At 42.4% G+C, this 22,091-nt stretch overlaps 1 protein-coding gene across 1 annotated transcript; it reads right to left on the bottom strand.

Moving 5' to 3' along the window:
• Nucleotides 1-13,521: 13,521 nt before the first annotated feature.
• LOC138904984 (uncharacterized) lies at nt 13,522-14,703 on the bottom strand. Its single transcript, XM_070193477.1, has 2 exons — nt 14,299-14,703; nt 13,522-13,800 (listed from the first exon to the last, which is right to left on the bottom strand). The coding sequence occupies exons 1-2, from the start codon at nt 14,701-14,703 to the stop codon at nt 13,522-13,524; spliced, it is 684 nt and encodes a 227-aa protein (XP_070049578.1).
• Nucleotides 14,704-22,091: the final 7,388 nt, after the last annotated feature.

Below are 22,091 nucleotides of genomic sequence, written 5' to 3'. Positions count from 1 at the left end.
GGACCGCGGTCCGTGGAGTTCAAACAAAATGGGCACTGGCACATTTGAAACCTAGGGTTTTCATTAAGTGCAAAAATTAATGCAATTAACATGCTTAGTTGATAACCATATCCCCCATTAGGCATGTAAAACAATTACCCACATGAATTTAAGCATCAATTAAGCATGATTTTGAGATTGTGGCATGTATTAAACCCTAACTAAAAAGAAAATTTAAAACTAGAAGAAAAGAAAAGAAAGAAATAAAATCAATGCAAAGATTTGAGCATAACAGTTGTGAAATTGTAGAGGAAAATGGATTCTTGATTGATATGAAATGAGATTGACAGTCAAAGAAGAGGAAGATGAGCAGTGCTCTAATGTGCTGAAAGTTTGAGGCTCGAAAAGCGTAAAAGTCCCAAGGACTTTCTATTTATACTAAACCGATGGGGACCCACCGACTTATCTTAGCGCGGTCCGCGGAATTCTACCACGGTCCGCGCTTTTTACCTTTCGAAGAGCTGCTGTAAAATCTTGAGCGCGGTCCGCGAAAAACTAGGTGTGGCCGCGAATGTCACCGCGGTCCGCCAAATTATGAATGCAGACGCGAACTCAACTTCAGAGAGTTGATATTTTGGGCTCTTCAAGTACGCGTCTGCGGATAAAATGTGCCACCGCGAAATTTTGAGCGCGGTCCGCGAAATTCCCACACTTAGTCAGATTTTTCCCTGTCAAAGTCCTACACTGCACAACCAATTCCTACACAAACTTCACAACTAGTTAGTCCAAAACAATGCCTAATATAAGAAGAAAATCAAAAAGAAAGAAAAGAAAAAGAAAACGTCACATGGGTTGCCTCCCAAGAAGCGCCTGATTTAACGTCGCGGCACGACGCATGTTACCATCATCATGTGAAATTGATCAAGGCCACCACGTGGCTGTCATCAAACTTGCCGAGGTAGTGCTTCACTCGGTGCCCATTAACTCTGAAGATTTCACCGTTTTTGTTTTTCAAATCAAGTGCACCAAAAGGAGTTACATGCACCACTTCGAAAGGGCCACTCCATTTTGACTTGAGCTTTCCCGAAAATAGTCGTAACCGAGAGTTGAATAGAAGAACCAAGTCACCCTCCTTGAATTCTTTGTTCCGGGCATATTTGTCATGTAAGTACTTCATCTTGTCCTTATACAAGGATGAGCTGGAATAGGCATGAAACCGGAATTCATCAAGTTCATTGAGTTGCTCTACCCGGAGATTGGCTGCTACATCCCATTCAAGATTTAACTTCTTGAGCGTCCATATGGCCTTGTGCTCTAACTCAACCGGAAGATGGCATGCTTTTTCAAATACTAACTGGTACGGAGACATACCAATTAGAGTCTTGTACGCAGTTCTATAAGCCCACAAAGCATCGTCAAGTTTCCTTGACCAATCCGTCCGGCTTGCATTGACAATTTTTGATAATATGCTCTTTATCTCCCTGTTGGAGACCTCAACTTGTCCACTAGCCTGGGGATGATAAGGGGTTGACACCTTATGATTGACACCATACTTGTAAAATAAAGTGTCGAAGGCCTTGTTGCAGAAATGAGAACCTCCATCACTGATGATCGCCCTAGGAGTGCCAAACCTTGTGAAGATATTTTTATTTAAGAACGCCACCACACTCCGTGCCTCATTGTTGGGAAAAGCTACAGCTTTAACCCACTTGGAAACATAATCAACAACAACCAGAATGTGTAAGTGTTACCACAGGAACCCACAAATGGCCCCATGAAGTTTATGCCCCACACGTCAAAAATATCGATCTCAAGAATATTGGTGAGAGGCATTTCATCCTTCTTGGAAATTCCACCAGCCCTTTGGCATTCATCACACCTCTTAACAAGCTCGCTTGCATCTTTATACAGGGTAGGCCAATAAAATCTACAGCTAAGAACCTTTGAAGCAGTTCTCGCCCCACCATGATGACCACCGTAGGGCGAGGAATGGCAAGCATCAACAATATTCATTTGCTCCTCTTCCGGGACACATCTCCAGATCACACCATCATTGCAAATCTTGAAAAGATAGGGCTCGTCCCAATAATAATCCAAGCTGTCCCGTATGAGTTTCTTACTTTGGTTAGAAGATAGCTCACTCGGGACAATGCCGGACACAAGAAAGTTATCCACATCGGCGAACAAAGGCAAACTATTCAAAGACACAGAGAGGAGTTGTTCATCCGGGAACGAATAATTAATTTCGAGGCCATCGTGGGGCCTTCCCTCCTCTTCTAAGCGGGATAAGTGGTCCGCCACTTGATTATCACTTCCTTTTCTATCAATGATTTCAAGGTCAAACTCTTGAAGCAGAAGAACCCATCTCATCAACCTAGCCTTCGAGTCCTTTTTGGTCATCAAGTAACGGAGTGCCGCGTGATCGGTGTGCACAATCACTTTGGCACCCATGAGATATGGCCTGAACTTTTTCATGGCGAAGACAATGGCTAATAACTCTTTCTCGGTCACCGTATAATTGACTTGGGCGTCATTCATCATTTTGCTTGTATAATAGACCGGATGAAATATCTTGTTGACCCTTTGCCCCAAAACCGCTCCTACCGCAACGTCACTAGCATCGCACGTGAGCTCAAATGGTAAGCTCCAATTGGGTGCGGTAATGATGGGAGTGGTTGTCAATTTATACTTGAGAAGATCAAAAGCTTTCATGAAATGTTCATTGAACATAAACTTTGCATCCTTTTCTAGCAGCTTGCACAAGGGGTTCACCACTTTTGAGAAATCCTTGATGAACCTTCGGTAGAACCCCGCGTGCCCAAGAAAGCTCCTAACTCCCTTGACGGAAGTAGGAGGAGGGAGTTTTGAAATAACTTCAATCTTCATTTTTTCCACTTCAATACCGTTCTTTGAGATCTTATGGCCGAGGACAATGCCCTCCTCGACCATAAAATGGCATTTTTCTCAATTAAGCACTAGGTTGGTCTATTCACATCGGGCCAACACTTTACCAATATTATCCAAGAAATCTTCAAATGAGCCCCCACAACACTAAAATCATCCATGAACACTTCGAGGAAGTCCTCCACCATATCCGTAAATATTGCCATCATACACCGCTGAAAGGTAGCCGGTGCATTACACAAACCAAACAGCATCCATGAGAATGCAAATGTGCCATACAGATATGTGAAGGTGGTTTTCTCTTGGTCTTCCGGTGCAATGAGAATCTGGTCGTACCCTGAGTACACATCCAAAAAGCAATAGTAGGCATGCCCGACAAGTCTGTCCAACATTTGATCAAGAAAGGGCAGTGGAAAGTGATCTTTGCGGGTCACTTTGTTCAGCTTTCTATAGTCCATACATACCCTCCATCCGGTGACAGTACGAGTGGGGATCAACTCATTTTTCTCATTTGTGACCACAGTCATACCCCCTTCTTCGGCACACATTGTACCGGTGAAATCCATAAACTATCCGAAATAGGGTACACGACCCCTGCATCAAGCCACTTGATAATTTCCTTCTTGACGACCTCTTGTATAACCTCGTTCAACCTCCTATGATGTTCTACGAAGGGTTTGGCATCATCCTCTACTATAATTTTGTGCATGTTAAAGGCGGGGCTTATACCCGAATGTCAGTCAAAGTCTATCCAATTGCCTTTTTCCTTCTTTGAAGCACCGCAAGGGTGGAGTCTACCTGCACGTTAGTTAGGCAAGCAGAAAGAATAACAGGTAATGTGGAAGAAGGGCCTAAGAATTCATACCTGAGGTGTGAATGCAAAGGCTTCAACTCCAATGTTGGTGGCTCCTTGATTGAGGGCTTTGTTGGTGGAGTCTTCCGGTTTTCCAAGTCCAAGGAAAGTTTACGGGGCCCATATGAGTAGGATCCCATTCCTTGCAATGCATTTGCACATTCAACCAAGCCTTCCTTTTCATCATCCTCATGGTTTAACAACACAGCTTCCAAAGGGTCTTCCGCATTGATCATGGCACTCGTATCATCAACTATCATCTCCGTCACAAGATCCATAAAAGAGCAAACTTCATTACTATTTGTTTGCCTCATTGATTTGCACACGTGGAATACAACTTTTTCATCGCCCACTCGGAAGGTGAGCTCCCCTGCTTCCACATCAACCAATGCCTTCCCTGTTGCTAGGAAAGGTCTCCCCAATATTATAGGCACCTCATAGTCGACTTCGCATTCGAGAATCACAAAATCAGCAGGCAAAATAAACTTGTCGACCCCGACTAGAACATCATCAATAATACCAAGTGGCATTTTCATTGTCTGATCCGCCATTTATAATCTCATGGAAGTAGCTCTTGGTTGCCCAATACCTAGTGTCTTGAACACGAATATGGCATCAAATTAATACTTGCTCCCAAATCACACAAGGCTTTTGCAAAATCGGCACTACTAATGGTGCATCGAATTGTTAAGGCACCGAGATCTTTAAGCTTTGGAGCCATCGAGTGCACAATGGCACTCACTTGATGAGTCATTTTGATGGTCTCACAATTCATAGATCTCTTTTTAGTTACCAAGTCCTTCATGAACTTGGCATATCCCGGCATTTGTTCGAGAGCTTCCACCAAGGGCACATTGATTGACAAACCTTTCATCATCTCAATAAACTTCTTGAATTGGTTTTCATTGTTTTGCTTTACAAGCCTTTGAGGATACGGTGGAGGCCTTGGCTTTAGGCACTACCGTTTCCGGTATGTCTATCACGTGTTTCCTAGATGGGTTCACATCATTTTGAGTCTCCTCCACGTTGTCATCAATATCGATCCTCACTTCATCATTCACATTCTCATCATTGGCTTGAATCTCATCATCTTCTTGCAACACAACATTATCACTCACAATCTTCTTTGGATTAGAGGTACTTGATCTCCACCTCTACCGCTTCTTATGGTCACTGCCATAGCATGGCCTGTATTGTTCCCACCCTTCGGGTTTATGACCGTATCACTTGGTAGTGCCCCCTTAGGGCGAGTATTCAATGCTTGAGAAATTTGACCCATTTGTACTTTCAAGTTGCGAATACAGGTAGTATGGGAAACTATTTGGGCATCGGAGTCAGCATTCATTTCCATCATTTGTTTGAACATACTCTATATCCGCCCCATGTCATTGTTTGAAGAACTTTGCCCTTGAGACGAATATGGAGGCAGATTGTTGGGTTGTTGATACATCGGGGGCCTTTGAAAGCCCGACCCCCGATTGCCTTGATTATTATTATTCCAACCCCCTTGATTTCCATTGCCTCCCCAATTGTTATTGTTGTTCCCCTTATTCTGATTGTTGTTCTCCCAATTGTTCGAGTTATTGTTGTTGCCATTGTTCCAATTCCCTTGGCCTTGGTTGCCCCAATTTTGATTGTTCCCTTGCGATCTCTATTGTTGATTTGGAGCATTGCTCCGTTGACCTTGGTAGTTATTGGCATATAACACTTCCTCATTTTGATCATCATAAGAATCGTCTTGATTGTAACCACTACCACTTTGCTCATATTGATGTTGATTGATTTGCACTTGTTGACCATGCTGTCTCCTCTTGTTGACCATGACATTTACCCCTTCAATGGCATTTGCTTGCTTTGTCCCTTGAACTTGCTGAAGCTGGGCATTTGCTAACTAATTCATAGTAGTTATCAACTCGGCTATGGCTTGTCCGTGATCATGAAGTTCCATGTGAAGATGGATGACATTAAGGTCACCCTGAGGAATATTTGCCCGACTCTGCCAAGCTGAGGATGTGTCAACCATCTCATCAAGTATGTCACAAGCATCGGCATAAGGCATTTTCATAAAATTTCCCCCAGCTAGCTGATTCACCATACACTGGTTGGTCGTGCTGATGCCCCTATAGAATGACTGCAGAGTCATTGCTTCAATCATATCATTGTTTGGGTATTCCTTGACCATTGTCCGGTATCGCTGATCATGCCCAACTATGCCTTGTAAAAAGGACTATGCGGTCGCTGCAAATATAACCCGGTTCAAGTCCGGAGTCGAATCCCACAGGAAACTAACCTATTTACTACAACCTTAAATAATGCTAATGATGAGCTCAGACAACTTTCGGATACAAGAGTTTTATGAATAACCAGTGGAATTTATTAAGCCAAGGAAAAATGACAATAAAATTAGAAATAATCAAGACTAAAATTGAATTCAAGGGTAAAAGATTCTAGGGCTATTGATTTTCCCAATTGCCGGATTAATTCTCAACTCTTTAGCTATAATCTCGCCATAATACTCTATGAGGATTATGAGTTCCGGGCTACCGTAATTACCTTTCGATCAATTACGATAATTTACTAAAAGCATTCTCTCAAACTACTCTAGTTAACAATTTATGCAACTCAGAATTATCCCACCAAAGTTTCATTATTTCTAACCCCACTTTTAAATTCAAGTAATTAATCTCTTAACTTCCCCAAAAGTGGTGTTGTTCAACAACAATCTAACCAAGTGTTCTTTCTCAAGCAACACAAGGTGAATAGACACGATTAATCGAGGGCCCTTTCAATTAACCACAATACAATACGTAATTGATCAATCATAGAACAAATATGGCTCAATTATAACAAAATAGAGTCAAGACTTCATCTAACAATTGGTTCCATCAACCCTAGATAATAGATTTAGCTACTCATACTAATGGAAAATAAATCACTAAAAATAATTCATAATCAACAAATAGAAGTATGAAGAAGAAGATGAAAACTCTTAGGAATGTATCCGTCTTCTCTCCCTCGTTCTTGCCTCTAAAATCTTCTAAAAACAGTTGTATCCCATTTCTGGGCGAGTTTAGGTTTCATATAGGTTTAGGTTAGTCCCCTAGGAAATTATATAATTAACCCTGCGTGTTTGGCTTTCGTCCGCCCGTCCGTGGCTGCGGATTTGGACTGCCTTGAGTTCGCGGACCAGTTCACGGCCCACTCCGCGGCCGCGCACCTGGAGGGGTCGTTTCGCTTGCTTTTCTCGCTCCTTTTCGACCGGGCTAACCTTCGATTGCCCTTTCACATTCCATGTTGACTCCAAAACACTCGTTAGCTCCCTCCTAGCTCGGAGTAGCTCCTGCAAAGCATCAAATTCTTAATTAGAGCATTTTGTTATCTTTTAGCATTCAAATATCAATAAAGTGCGGCTAAATTAGAGTATAAGTAGTGTCTAAATTGCATGAATATAGCCTACTATCAATACCCCACACTTAAACCATTGCTCGGGGTCAAACCATACTCTAAGAGGCCTAACTTCACTGAGTGACTTCCCTACTCATCACGCCAAGAATATTTCACATAAATTGAGTACATTAGTGCAACATCTACACCTCAAGAGTTTACTCCCTCTAGCCACGCAATGTTCCTAACCGGCTTACTTACTCTATATCAAAGGTCCAGACTTACCTCTCCTTCATGAATCAAGTGGCTGCTTACAACAAAAAAGACTCATTTCACAATCAATAAAATTCACACACACTGAGGAACTTTAAAAGGAACAGAATTCACTCACCCTCAGAAATGACATTCTTGTGCCACAGAAAACGCACTATAGGCTTGACCGTAGTGTACGACTCTACTAATTGAGCTCACTCAGTCTAGGATCAAGTAGAACTTTATTTGGATGTAATGTAGGCTGTAGGTTGGGTAGGATATATTTGGATATATAATAGTGACTACACCTCCCTAAGCACTTTAATACATTTATTTTACAATCAAGTCCACGCCTAAGTTAAACCAATATTTTTATTTTTAACACCACATATACCACCCCACACTTCTTCTTTGAGCACAATCACCTTAAAAGCCACCAAAGATTTATTACCAATCAACATGATACACTATTAACAATGTTCTTCATTTTTCTCACTCAGTCTAGGATCAAGTAGGACTTTATTTGGATATAATGTAGGCTCACTCCTTATTTCCTAGTTCCACTCAAAAGCTCCATCAACTACCCCACACTTTATCCTTTGTAAATTTATAGTATTTCCAGTGCTTACGAGAGGTAAATGATTCAAAAAGATGGTCAATTCAAACAAGGGATAGGGCCTGTAATGTGGTTGCCAAGTAAACAAGATTACAGGCTCAACGGGGTTAACTATGGTACATAGCAAATAGGTGGGTGGAGTATGTATATATATGGTTCAACAAAGAAATGCCTATATCACTTCCCAGACTAAACAAGACTACCATTTCGCTTTGCAGACACACAGGGCAAGTTCTAGGCGTTAAATGTCGTGCACAGAATATAACAAGCCTCCCACACACATGGCACATGACTCATTCTAAATTAAATCATCAAACACTCAGATCAGGGTATTTCAGCCAAATTAAGAACATACATTTTAAGGCCTTCTTACAAGAGTCAACAAATGAGCCTAAGCGTCACACTAAAGTAACCGCTATATTCAAGGCATTACGAAATCAAACAAGGCTTCCTATTTTAATTCTGCCCATAGCCCATAAGTTCCTAACTAAAAAAATAAAAAGCTAACTACACTCGGTTCAAACAAAACCCTTGGAAAAGAACCGTGGTTTGAAGAAAAACCAAGGGGGAATTGATACACTACTACAAAAGAAAATCTTTTTTTTTCTTTCGACTTTAGTCCCTCAAGAAACCCGTCGAATGATATCCATCGTTGGGCCAAGTCGAAATTGATTTATACAAATAAACTACGAAACTATCTACATACAACAAAGTATCCCCCACCCCACACTTAAAAAGATGGCATGTCCCCATGTCATACAAAGTAAAGTAATGTGAGGTAAAGGAACTTCCCTGGTGGATCAGTCTTGATCGGAGATAGTGCCAAGGTCGAGATAACATGCTCTCCCCAGCGTACGCAACCAGCCCATGATTTTCTTTTCTGACTTCGCATTTTGGGTTGCCAGAGCATCAACTCCGGTCCCCAATTCTGTGACGGAAGTGCGCAGTCCTGCCATGTCTTATTCTAGGGCTGTCATTCGCGTGCTCCGTCTGTCCTGGGATGGTCCTTCAGCCACTGCAGCTTGTTCCTGTGGGGGTGAGGTAGGTTCAACCTCTTCCTGCCCTTCGTCGCCCTCTTCCAACGCATTAGAATTATCACTATCAGTTGCCCCTGGTGCCATCGGGTCTTTCCCGATGGTCACTTTGTCTGCCCGGAACTTTGCTTCTTTCTTTACCATGCCATCCACATTTGGGTTCTCAGGCACCCTTGCTGCCTGTCACAATGTAGTGATCAGAGAGGGGAAAAAGAACTCATACCTCTTCTGTGCTGAACGGACGAACATCTCAGACTGAAGAACCTTGGCCACATCGAAGTCGTGGCCATTCACGAAGCACCATATCAAGGCAGCTCTCGGACTATTTACCTCAGTGGTGTTGTGGGACAGCAGTAAGCGACTGTTGATGATGTACAACCAGCATTTTCCTTCAAAAGTGAGTGAGGAAGAGTGTAGCTTCGATCCCGGCACAACCCACACTACCTCTTTGTCTGGTGCACAGATAGTTCTGAAAAACTTGTTCCATGTGATGGGTTCCCTCCTGTAAGTATCATAGAAATCCTCCTCCCCATTGAATTCAGGCAATCGATACACTCTCCTGATGGCTTCTAACGAGGCATCCACCCTCGTGTGTCGCACAGTGCATATTCTATCCTCATGTTCGGGGCAGTTGGCATAGAACTCCCGAACAAGCATCAAGTTACCCTCCTCCGGCTCTTCGAAAAAGCTGTCCAATCTGTGCCTGATCAACTCCCGATACATATTAGGGCATTCATCCTGGAGGGACGCCCTGTCAATACCCCTTTCTGGTACAGGAGTTTTAGTGGACTTCAAGCTGAAACGGTCTTGGGCAGCTCTGGAGACAAACCTGGTACGATCAAACTGAGCTGCACTGGTCGGTGCCCGTCCCCGAGATGAGCCTCCATGACTACTTGATGAGGCCCCGGTAGCGCGTCTCTTCCTTGAAGGTTGCATGTTACCTACACAATAAATACTACTATCAGTGGAGAGAGAAATATGTGTCCCAATTGCGGTTACTCGGACTTCACTCGCACAATTGGTCACAATTTATCTTCAATACTCATTAAGGCAAATCAACAAACAGGTAGTGTGCATATGTACCCCCAAGTCACCCAAAGACCCAATCAGACCACCAATCCTCACAAACCCAATAATGGCTTCCTCCAAATCAATCAATTCAGATAGCCTCCATATACCACATATAAACCACAATCCAAATCCAAGACAAAAGTACCTAAGATTTTACTACCCTATTCAGAAAAGGAAAAAAAAAAGAAAAATACTAAGAAAGAGGAATAAAATCATATACTTACTTGGATATCTTGAGAAGAACGGAGGTTGAAGATCGGTTGAGTGGAGAAGAGAAGGAAGGAGAAGAGTCTTGTGTTAAAAGGAAAATATGGGGAAAGGAGGGGTTTGGGTTCTTGAAGTTAGGAAGGGAAGAAGAGAAGTGGGGGAAGTGAGGGGTTTGGGTTCTTGAAGTTAGGGAGGGAAGAAGAGAAGTGAGGCAAAGTGAGGGGTTTGGGTTCTTGAAGTTAGGAAGGGAAGAAGAGAAGTGGGGGGAAGTGAGGGTTTGGGTTAAGGAAAAAAAGGGGGTTGGGGATTAAAAATAAAAAAATTACCTGGACACACCCGCGCATCTGCGCCCCAATCCGCGGTCCAATCCGCGGCCGCAGATTCTGGGCAGAGGGGGTCCCAAAATCTGCGCCCCAATCCGCGGTCCGATCCGCGGCCACGGACGGGGGGTAGAACACAGGCCAAAATCCGCGGCCATATCCGCGGCCGCGGATCTCCGTCTCCAACCAATTTTTGTGTATGCCGCATTTTTTACCTATTCTTGGGTTAATTTCGACCCCCGAATCCTTCTGATGCACATGATCTTTTCCCTGCACACTAGTAGGTTGGTCAAAGTCATTCAAAATCAATTACAACAACCAAAGTAAGAAAAATAATGGGTTGCCTCCTAAAAAGCGCCTAAGTTAACGTCGCGGCACGGCGATTTACATCAAACCATGGGTTGCCTCCCAGGAAGCGCCTGATTTAATATCGCGGCACGACGCAGGCTTTTATTATCACTCCTCGTTCGCGTACTGGGGCTCTTCTAAAGTTATCACCACTCTATCCCCTTTCTCTTCGACCATTCCAAGGTAATGTTTCAACCTTTGCCCATTTACCGTAAACTTGTTTGTCCCATCTTCGGATTCAATCTCCACAGCTCCACTTGAGAACACTTGCACCAGTCCGAAGGGTCCTGACCATCGGGACTTCAACTTACCCGAAAACAACTTCAATCTCGAGTTGTACAACAACACCAGATCTCCTGGCTTGAAGTTCCGATCTAAGATGTGCTTATCATGGATCATTTTCATCTTTTCTTTGTATAATCTAGCATTTTCAAATGCATGGAACCTGAACCTCGAGCTCATGTAACTCAGTGACTCTGTTGGTGCCTGCGGTCTCTATATCCAGATTCAGCTGCCGCAGTGCCCAAAGTGCTTTATGTTTGAGCTCTACCGGAAGGTGGCATGCCTTTCCAAATACCAACTTGTACGGTGACATTCCAATTGTAGTTTTAAATGCTGTGCGGTATGCCCATAATGCATCATCCAGCTTCTTCGCCCAATCGGTCCTTGTTGCATTCACTGTCTTTGTCAGGACACTTTTAATTTCTCTATTGGACACTTCAACTTGCCCGCTCGTCTGTGGGTGGTACGGTATGGCTACTTTGTAGCAAACTCCATACTTTTCCAACAGACGTGCGAACGCTCTATTGTAAAAATGGGTTCCACCATCACTGATTATAGCTCTCGGGGTGCCAAAACGTGTAAAGATGTTTTTCTTTAGGAAACTTGTTACCCCTTTTGCATCATTGGTTGGGAGAGCCACCTCTTCGACCCACTTGGAGACATAGTCAATCGCTACCAATATATATTTGTTACCATACGAGCTGACGGAACGGCCCCATAAAGTCGATCCCCCACATGTCAAAAACCTCCACCTCTTGAATTGTGGTCATCGGCATCTCGTGACGGCGAGATATGTTGCATGTCCTTTGGCATTCATCGCAACTTTTGACCCAAGCATGGGCATCCTTGAATAGAGTAGGCCAATACAATCCCGATTCTAACACTTTTGTTGCTGTCCAGATTCCTCCAAAGTGTCCACCATATGGTGAAGCATGGCAAGCCTAATAAAAGGCTCGACAGTCGCGGAAGAACTTTTTCTTTTGAATTGAGGAGAGTTCATAAGGTACAATACCGCTTGCTAAATAGTTAGCAATATCAGCATACTATGGTGTTTCCTCTATTGTCACAGCAAGTAACTGTTCATCCGGGAATGTCTCTATTATGTCTCCAACCTCCATTTTCTTTTCAGCTCCTTCCAATTTTGAGAGGTGGTCTGCCACTTGATTGTTCGTCCCCTTTCTGTCACGAATTTCCAGATCAAATTCTTGTAGCGAAAGAACCCAACGAATCAAGCGTGTCTTTGACTCCTTCTTTGCTATCAAGTACCTAATTGCTGCATGGTCAGTATAAATAATAACTTTTGAACCAATTAAGTACGACCTGAATTTGTCGAAGGCAAACACTACAACTAGCATTTCCTTTTCTGTTACAGTGTAATTAAGCTGTGCACCGCTGAGCGTCCTGCTTTCATAGTAAATCTGGTGCATCATCCTGTCTTTTCACTGTCCCAAGACTGCTCCTATAGCATAATCACTGGCGTCGCACATGGGCTCGAATGGTTGCTCCCAGTTGGGTGCAACAATGATGGGTGCAGTTATCAGTCTCTTCTTCAGCTCCTCAAATGCCAACCTGCAATTATTAGAAAATACAAAGGGGTGATCCTTTTCAAGAAGTTTACGTAAAGGGTTAGCAATCTTGGAAAAATCTTTTATGAATCGCCTGTAGAACCCGGCGTGCCCAAGGAAACTTCTCACTGCCTTGATCGAAGTGGGCGGTGAAAATTTCTCAATCACATGAACTTTAGCATGGTCGACCTCAATTCCCTTACTGGACACTCGATGCCCTAAAACTATTCCTTCTTGTACCATAAAATGGCACTTTTCCCAATTCAGCACCAAATTTGTCTCCACACATCTTTTGAGCACTCTTCTTAAATTGTGAAGACAATCTTCGAATGAATCCCCCACCACGGAGAAATCATCCATAAATACCTCCATAATATCCTTCACCATGTCAGTGAAAATGGCTAACACGCACCGCTAGAATGTAGCCGGTGCATTGCAAAGTCCAAAGGGCATTCTCCGAAAGGCAAAGATGCCATATGGACAAGTGAATGATGTTTTCTCTCTGTCTTCTGGGACTATTGAGATTTGGTTATACCCCGACTATCCATCCAAGAAACAGAAGTGGGACCGCCCAGCTAACCTGTCCAACATTTGGTCAATGAAAGGCAATGGGAAATGGTCCTTTCGAGTGGCTATGTTCAGTTTCCGATAGTCCATGCAAATCCGCCACCCCATGACTGTACGAGTCGAGATCAACTCATTATTCTCATTTTGTACGACCGTCATGCCTCAGTTGGACAGGACTGACCCAGTTGCTATCATAGATGGGGAAGATGATACCCGCATCCAGCCACTTGATCACTTCCTTCTTTACTACTTCCTTCATATTTGGGTTCAGACGTCGTTGATGTTCCCTGGAAGTTTTGTGCCCCTCTTCCAGAAGAATCTTGTGCATGCAAAAGGCTGGGTTGATACCATTTATGTCTGCCATGGTCCAACCAATGGCAGTCTTACATTCTTTCAATACTTTCAATAGTTTCTTTACCTGCACAACTAGCAAACCAGATGATATAATAACAGGCAAAGTAGAATTAGGCCCCAAGAAAGCGTACCTGAGGTGGGCTGGAAGCGGTTTCAAGTCCAGTTGTGGTGGCTCCTCTATTGATGGTTTTGCAGGTGGTGTTGCTCTCTCTTCTAAGCGTAGGGGCTCGAACTGAGGTTCCCTTTTCCAGAATCCTTAACCTTCGAGAGCCATGACCCACTCTGCCAACCCTTCACCGTCCATCTCTTCCAAATTCATCAAGTAGGCTTCTAGTGGATCCTTGACATTAAGGGTCTCATCCTCTTCTTGCAGTATCACATCTATGGCCTCCACTAGTGAGCAGTTTGCAAATTCACTGGGTCTCCTCATGGATTGTTGAACGTTGAATATTATTTCTTCATTGTTCAACCTCATTTTCAACTCTCCAATCTCACAATCAATTAATGCTCTCCCAGTGGCTAAGAATGGCCTTCCCAGAATGATGGGTATCTCTTCATCCACCTGACAATCAAGAATAATAAAGTCTGCAGGAAATACAAATTGCCCCACTTGCACAAGCACATCATCAAGAATTCCAGTCGGTCTTTTGACTGTGCGATCAGCTAGTTGCAGCAATATTGAGGTCGGTCTAGCTCTATCAATGCCCAGTTTCGTATAGATTGCCAAGGGCATCAAGTTTATACTGGCTCCCAAGTCACACAATGCTTTAGCAAAAGCATAACTCCCAATAGTGCATGGGATATTGAAGCTACCTGGATCAGACACATTTTGGGCAATAGGTCTTGTCACTACCGCGCTACAGGTCTGTGTCAGAGTTACAGTGGACAGGTCCTGGAAGTCAAATTTCTGCGACATCAGATCCTTCATCATTTTTGCATACTCTGGCATTTCTTTCAAAGCATCCATCAGTGGAATATTCTATTGAATCTGTCGAAGCATTTCCATGAATTTCCTTTATTGATCATCTTTCTTTTGTTTTGCCAATCTCTGAGGGAATGGTGCAGGAGTCAATCTCTGTCCATTACTTGATGTCTTTTCTTTGTTGGAAGCTTCTGGAACAAGAGGTGCCACCTATTCTGAGACTTGTTCACCGTCCTTCTCCTTACCCTTGTCAACCTGTGCTTGTTCAATTACAACCTCGGTGAGCTCTACTGACTCATCTTCCTCTAATATAACTGGAGTAATTGGCGTAGTCTCTCTCCTAAATTGAGCAACTTCTTGCTCTCTGTCTAAATCTCTTCCATTCCTGAGACTCACTGCCATTAGCTGATTTGGGTACTGTTCCTTTGGGTTAATATTTATATCTATAGGCAATGTTCCTTGGGGGAGATTGTTCAAGGCCATAGACAGCTGTCCCAGTTGAGTTTCAATGCCTTTGATTGCTGAATCATGTGCTGCTAACTTTTCTTGCATCTTACCATTTGTTCCAATGAGTTTTTGCAGCATACCCCTGATTTCTACCACATTGTTGTCCTGTTGTTGTTGAGGTGGTTGGTAGGCCAATTGTTGCTGGTGCTGCTGATTATAGCCCTGCTGCCTTTGATAAGGCACAACTTGACCTTGTGGTCGTGCGCCTCCAGAATTGGGGTTGTGTTGTGGTAGGTTGGGTCTGTACTGCTGGTTTGGTGCTGGTCCCCATTGTTGCCCACCTTGCCTCTGACCTCCAAAATTATTGACATAATGCATGCCTTCTCTGACGCCCTAATTGTCATTCTCACCACTCCATGAGCACACATATAACTGGTTTATGCAAGGAGTGCACAATCCTCCATTCGTTGTATCAACAATGTGCACTTGCTTTGTACCCATCTCATATATTTTCTTTGTCAGTATGCTCATCTGAGTCATGAGAGTGGCTATGTTCTCTGCATGGGAATTGTTTGGGTCAAGAGCAATAGAATGCACTATTGGTGTAAGTGTCGTACCTCTAGCCATCTAGCCTGAATTTTGAGCCATCTTGTCAAGACGAATCTTGCACTCTGTGAATATCTTGCTCAAAAATGCACCCCCAGCTGAAGCATCTACATTGGCCTTCAAACTATCTGCTAAACCCATGTAGAATCTCTGTCCCAACATTTGATCTGGAATGCCATGGTGTGGACACTTCACTAGCATACCCTTTAACCTCTCCCAGGTTTCTTGCAAGGACTCAGTTGGTTTCAGCCTGAACTACAATATCTCATCAATCTGCCTTGCAGTCTTGTTGGGAGGATAAAACTTGTTTAAGAACTGTTTGACTAATTCTTCCTAAGTGGCAATGGAGTTTATTGAGAGTGAATTCAACCAAGTTTGAGCCTCTCCAGTCATAGAGAATGGAAACAATAATAGCTTGATGGCTTCAGGAGTCACATTCGGTTGTCTTTGGGTCACACATATTGATAGGAAATTCTTCAGATGTTATTGTGGGTCTTCAATGTATGACCCGGAGAACAGTCCCTTATTTTGCAACAAATGCAGCATGTTGTTGGTGATCTGGAATGTCTCCTCTTGTATCTGAGGTACAACAGTGACGGTGGCTAAGTTATCAGCAGTTGGTTGTGCCCAATCATATAGAGCAGCTTCTGGCACAAGAGGTGCCACCACTCCATTATTTGGGTCAACCCGATTATTCCGATTATTTTCGTTGACATCGTCCACGTTGTCCATTTCAATTTCGAGTGTTTTTTTTATTGTAACTGTTTGTTCTTCTTGTTAGCTCGATTTAATGCCCTAGATGCTTTCTCGGGGTCTGAGAGTCCTTCAAAAAGTTCATCAGTCCTCGAAGAGCTTCTAGGCATACATCTGAATCACAGGAGAAGTCAAATGTGATAATTTCAATGGAAAAATTTAAATACCGTAAGAAATTGATTTAAACTGAGAATCCTAGCAATTCTTCTAAGTTGTAACAAATAACACCGTTAGTTCCCCGGCAACGGCGCCAAAATTTGATCACGCCCAACTATGCCTTGTAAAAAGGACTATGCGGTCGCTGCAAATATAACCTGGTTCAAGTCCGGAGTCGAATCCCACAGGGAATTAACCTATTTACTACAACTTTAAATAATGCTAATGATGAGCTCAGACAACTTCCGGATGCAAAAGTTTTATGAATAATCAGTGAAATTTATTTAGCCAAGGAAAATGACAATAAAATTAGAAATAATCAAGACTAAAATTGAATTCAAGGGTAAAAGGATCTAGGGCTATTGATTTTCCCAATTGCCGGATTAATTCTCAACTCTTTAGCAATAATCTCGTTGTAATACTCTATGAGGATTATGAGTTCCGGGCTACCATAATTACCTTTCGATCAATTATGATAATTTACAAGAAGCATTCTCTCGAACTACTCTAGTTAATAATTTATGCAACTCAGAATTATCCCACCAAAGTTTCGTCATTTCTAACCCCACTTTTAAATTCAAGTAATTAATCTCTTAACTTCCCCAAAAGTGGTGTTGTTCAACAATAATCTAACCAAGTGTTCTTTCTCAAGCAACACAAGGTGAACAAACACGATTAATCGAGGGCCTTTTCAATTAACCACAATACAATACGTAATTGATCAATCATAGAACAAACACGGCTCAATTATAACAAAATAAAGTCAAGACTTCATCCAACAATTGGTTCCATCAACCCTAGATAATATATTTAGCTACTCATACTAATGGAAAACAAACCACTAAAATTATTCATAATCAACAAATAGAAGTATGAAAAAGAAGATGAAAACTCTTAGGAATGTATCCATCTTCTCTCCCTCGTTCTTGCCTCTAAATTCTTCTAAAAACAGCTATATCCCACTTCTGGGTGAGTTTAGGTTTCATATAGGTTTAGGTTAGTCGCCTAGAAAATTACATAATTAACCCTGCATGTTTGGCTTTCGTCCGCCCGTCCGCGGCCGCGGATCCGGCTGCAGATTTGGACTGCCTCACTGCCTTGAGTTCGCGGACCAGTTCGCGGCCCACTCTGCGGCCGCGCACCTGGATGGTCATTTCGCTTGCTTTTCTCGCTCCTTTTCGACAGGGCTAACCTTCGATTGCCCTTTCACATTCCATGTTGACTCCAAAACACTTGTTAGCTCCCTCCTAGCTCGGAGTAGCTCCTGCAAAGCATCAAATTCTTAATTAGAGCATTTTGTTATCTTTTAGTATTCAAATATCAATAAAGTGTGGTTAAATTAGAGTGTAAGTAGTGTCTAAATTGCATGAATATATCCTACTATCAATCGCTCCCAGATTTCATGTAGGGGTTCATTAGGTTCTTGTTTAAAGGCTAAGATCTGATCCTTCAATGCTGTCATATAACCCGGTGAGAAAAACTTGGCTATAAACTTTTTTGCCAACTTATCCCACGTGTGTATGGAGTGGTTGGGTAGCCTCTCGAGCTAGTCCAAAGCTTTCCCTCTAAGTGAAAATGGGAAAAGTCTCAATCTCAGAGCGTCCTCCGACACGTTCGTCTGCTTGCTCCCCCAGCATGTGTCTACAAAATCCTTTAGATGCTTGTATGCGTTCTGATGAGGAGCTCCAGTGAAAAAGCCTCTTTGCTCCAATAGGGTCAGCATGACATTTGTAATTTAAAAATTGCCCGCCCGAATCCGGGACGGGACAATTGCACTTGCGTAACCTTCATTGGGTAGCACCCGGTGTGTTGCCCGTGGAAGAGGTGGGGGAGGGTTTGGAATGTTATCATTAGCCTGGCGGTCTCTTCTTTGGACTTGAGGTTCTAGATTAACCTCATCCTCACCATTGTCATCTACCTCCTCCCCCGGAAAAACATGTCCGAGAGCATCATTATGAGCCATTTGGTACCTAAAGCGATTGATACACAAAAGTTAGAAAAACAGAAGGAAAGAAAAATAAGACACACAAATAGTTAGATAGATAGCCAACACCGTCTAACTCTCTGGCAACGGCGCCAAAAAGTGATAGAGGCCAAACCTATATCACTATAGAGTAGCGAGGATGGTCGATGCAGTTTTTCTCAACGAGGTCGGGATTGATTTCCACAGTGAGTTAATTTGGCTTGAAGTTGGATATCTAACTAATCTAGATATACGTGTTGTTCCTAATTGCACTTTTAAATATTGTTGTGATTGATTCTATTCTAATTTTATACTATTGTATGCTAAGTGTAAGCTAAGTACAATATTTTTGGTGAAAGTTTTCAAGTGTTAAAAGGCACTAAGGAAGTGACTTCCACCTAGGTGAGTATCTAATGGGTATCAAGAATCTAGGACAATCTTGTTATGATTGGGGTCGTGATATAACTATCACACATAAGTTCTCACTCTATACCTCTCGGTAGTTTGAGTGACTTTGCCCGATTTGGCTTTCTCAAGCCCAAATGGGTGTTCATACAATACAAGTGAAATTGGCTCAAGTCGGGTATTACTATCTCTAGGTTTAACCCTTTAATTGGGGCTATAAATCTCTTGAGTTCACCCTAATTCCTTGTTAGCCTAATTTTCCTAGACTTAGTCCCTCGTTCTCAAGAAGAGCCTAAGTTATAAAGGTATGAGTCAGTGTTTGCAATCACTAATTCTAAAATTTTAGCATGAATTAGGCTAAATATCACTAAGCCATAAACAATTAAGCCCTAAAATTTAAGACCCATTAAATACCCACACTAGGGTTGGGTAATAACCCTAGCTAATAATAACATCAGAAATCAAAGATAAAGATGAAATATGAGCCATAATATTAAAGTACAAGATGAAAATCTAAAGTTTGAAGGTAAATCTACTCTAAAATTGCCCAAAAAGGAAAAACCACCTGTTCACGTGCTCTGCTAAACAAAACTTAACCTAAAATTGATAAAAGGATCTATTTATACTAGGCTGAAAATTTCGGACAAAAATGCCCCTGCGGAAGTTTCGCGAACGCGTAATTCTGACCGCGTCCGCGCTTGGACTTTCGCAGCCGCGTAATAGTGAGCGCGGTCCGCGTTTCTTCATATCTGGGCCTGGGTAGATCTTCGAGCGGACCGCGTAATGTTCACTGCGTCCGCGTGAGATTCCTTTGCGGCCGCCTAATTTGGATGCGGACCGCCTTCTTCATTTATGCCCATCTTGCAAAGTCTCTGAACCTCGACAAACGTTGTCCGCTAAATTCCAACCGCGGCCGCGCCAGTCACCTTGCGGTCGCGTCTTTCTGCCGCTCTCAGCACTTAATTTTAGTGCTCAAAACAGCCTCTCCGAATCTATGTTTCACGGTCCGCGGAATAATGGCCACCTCAGCGATGATATTTTCGCGGCCGCCTTTTTCTATCGCGGTCCGCGTTCCACAGTATTGGTCCAGCCTTGGTTTTTGTTAAGTTTGACTCCTTTGTGAGTTGGTTATGGCTTCTTTGGCTCATTTCGAACACAACCCTGCAAGCAAGCACATTAAGTTAGTTTTCAGGAATACCTTCATGCATTTTTGGCACAAAACCTAAGTAAAAGAGAGCAAATAATAAGCTAAAATCCCTACTTATCACTTAGCAATTCAAAATTGTGCTCATTCACCGAAACAAACGATGTCTTCCTATTCATCTTTGCTTGTCATCACACTTCGTACCCTACTCACAGCAGCTTTTAGTTAATGTTCCTCCTCCAAGAACCTTTAAGTACATCAATGAAGGCTCACTCAGTGAATACTTTGTTGAATACAATGCATATTATCGTGTCTTAAACATTGGCACCTTTCCCTTCACGCTTTGTTAATTTATCTACCCCAAATGCCTTCATCCTTGGGCTATGAATGGGTCATCGCACATCTGAATCCGTCATACGATGGGTTTGGGAGGCTAATCGTGGCAATCCTGTGCGCGAGAATGCTACTTTAACCTATGGCAGAGACGGGAATTTGGTGACACGGTAGCTTGGCAAACTAATACTCTTTTACGTAATGCCAGATTTCTTTGGCGAAGTTTTGATCACCCAACCGATACACTTTTGGTGGGTCAATCTCTAAGTGCTAAAGGCCCATCTAGGCTAATTAACAGAAAATCCAACAGAGAACCTGTTGATGGGCCTTATAGCATTGTCCTTGTAGGAAGACATTGGGCCATGTTCTCTCATGTGAGTGTGAATCAGGAAATTACAATCAATGACCTTAAAAATTAATGGTCTTGATTTTTTGACCCATACTTTCCCCATAGGCAAATCTTTAGGTCAAAAGTGAAGCAAGAGAGGGGAAACACTAGTTAAACTTGACGATGCAAATAGGGTCAAAAAATCAATAGTGGCGCAAATCAGCTAGTGTGAATTCACAAAGCCTTTACCATACTTTAAATCAAACGACTATGGGAATGGAAAGTGCTCTTCGGCCAACTTCGTTTTCTATTGTGAGTCAGAATATGGTGCAAACCATGTCTTTGAGCTAGAATTTGGGTTCAACATGACCAACTCTCCTAGCTTTGGCACTTCCATCCATATTTATAGGCCCAAATACAACAGTACGTACAATTTGTTTAGAGTTGATATGGATGGTAACCTTAGAGTTAGAATGTAAACTAATTATAAACCAAATAATGTTGAATGGTGGGCACGGGAGATCACTTATCAACTTTTCGACAGGGATAACAATGGAAAAAGCGAATTCAAGATTCCGAGGAGGTGTGGATATATAATATCGTTGGGTGTTTACGAGGATAGCTAGTCATGTGTGGCGTTTCCGAATCTTCAAGGCTTGGTTGGGTGGAGCAAGGGTTGTGCACCACTAAGTTTGTCACCATGCAGGTGAGGATCAAATGTGGACTATTACAAAGGTTGAAGGAGCTGAACATTTCGCTAGTGATTATATTGAAGGCATTGGACCTATGCAACTAGCTGAATGCAAAGATAGGTGCAACGAAGCTCTGCAAATGTGGCTACACCAAGATCTCAAAGTAGTTAGATGAAGTTATAACTTATTGTATTTATATTAAGCAAGCTTTTTTTAAGTAACTTTTAATGTGGTTTTCTCCGAAAGACAAACAACAATAGATGCATTAGCATACCAGATTCTGTTAATCAGGCTAAGAGGTATACGAGAGATCAGCTGCATTTTGGATTTTTTCGTCTGAATATCCAGTGTCATATAATACAATCATAATTGTCTATACCATGTATCTAAACCAAGTTTAAGAAAAGCAGTCCATCAGAAACTTGAACTACAAAGCCTTTGTTGACCATTTATGACAAATCACTCTGCTCATACATACCACATAGACACAGAAGGATTTAAAGAAAAGAAAAAAGAAGGAAGAAATAACCCTTTACGCAAAAAACATATTAGAGATTAGATGTATAACAAGGAGTAAATAGTGTCTTATTAAAAACAACCAAGTGC

This window comes from Nicotiana tomentosiformis, chromosome 2 (genome assembly GCF_000390325.3).
Source record: "Nicotiana tomentosiformis chromosome 2, ASM39032v3, whole genome shotgun sequence".
In the NCBI taxonomy this organism is placed as follows: domain Eukaryota; kingdom Viridiplantae; phylum Streptophyta; class Magnoliopsida; order Solanales; family Solanaceae; genus Nicotiana; species Nicotiana tomentosiformis.
This window is presented reverse-complemented; position numbering and strand designations above follow the sequence as displayed.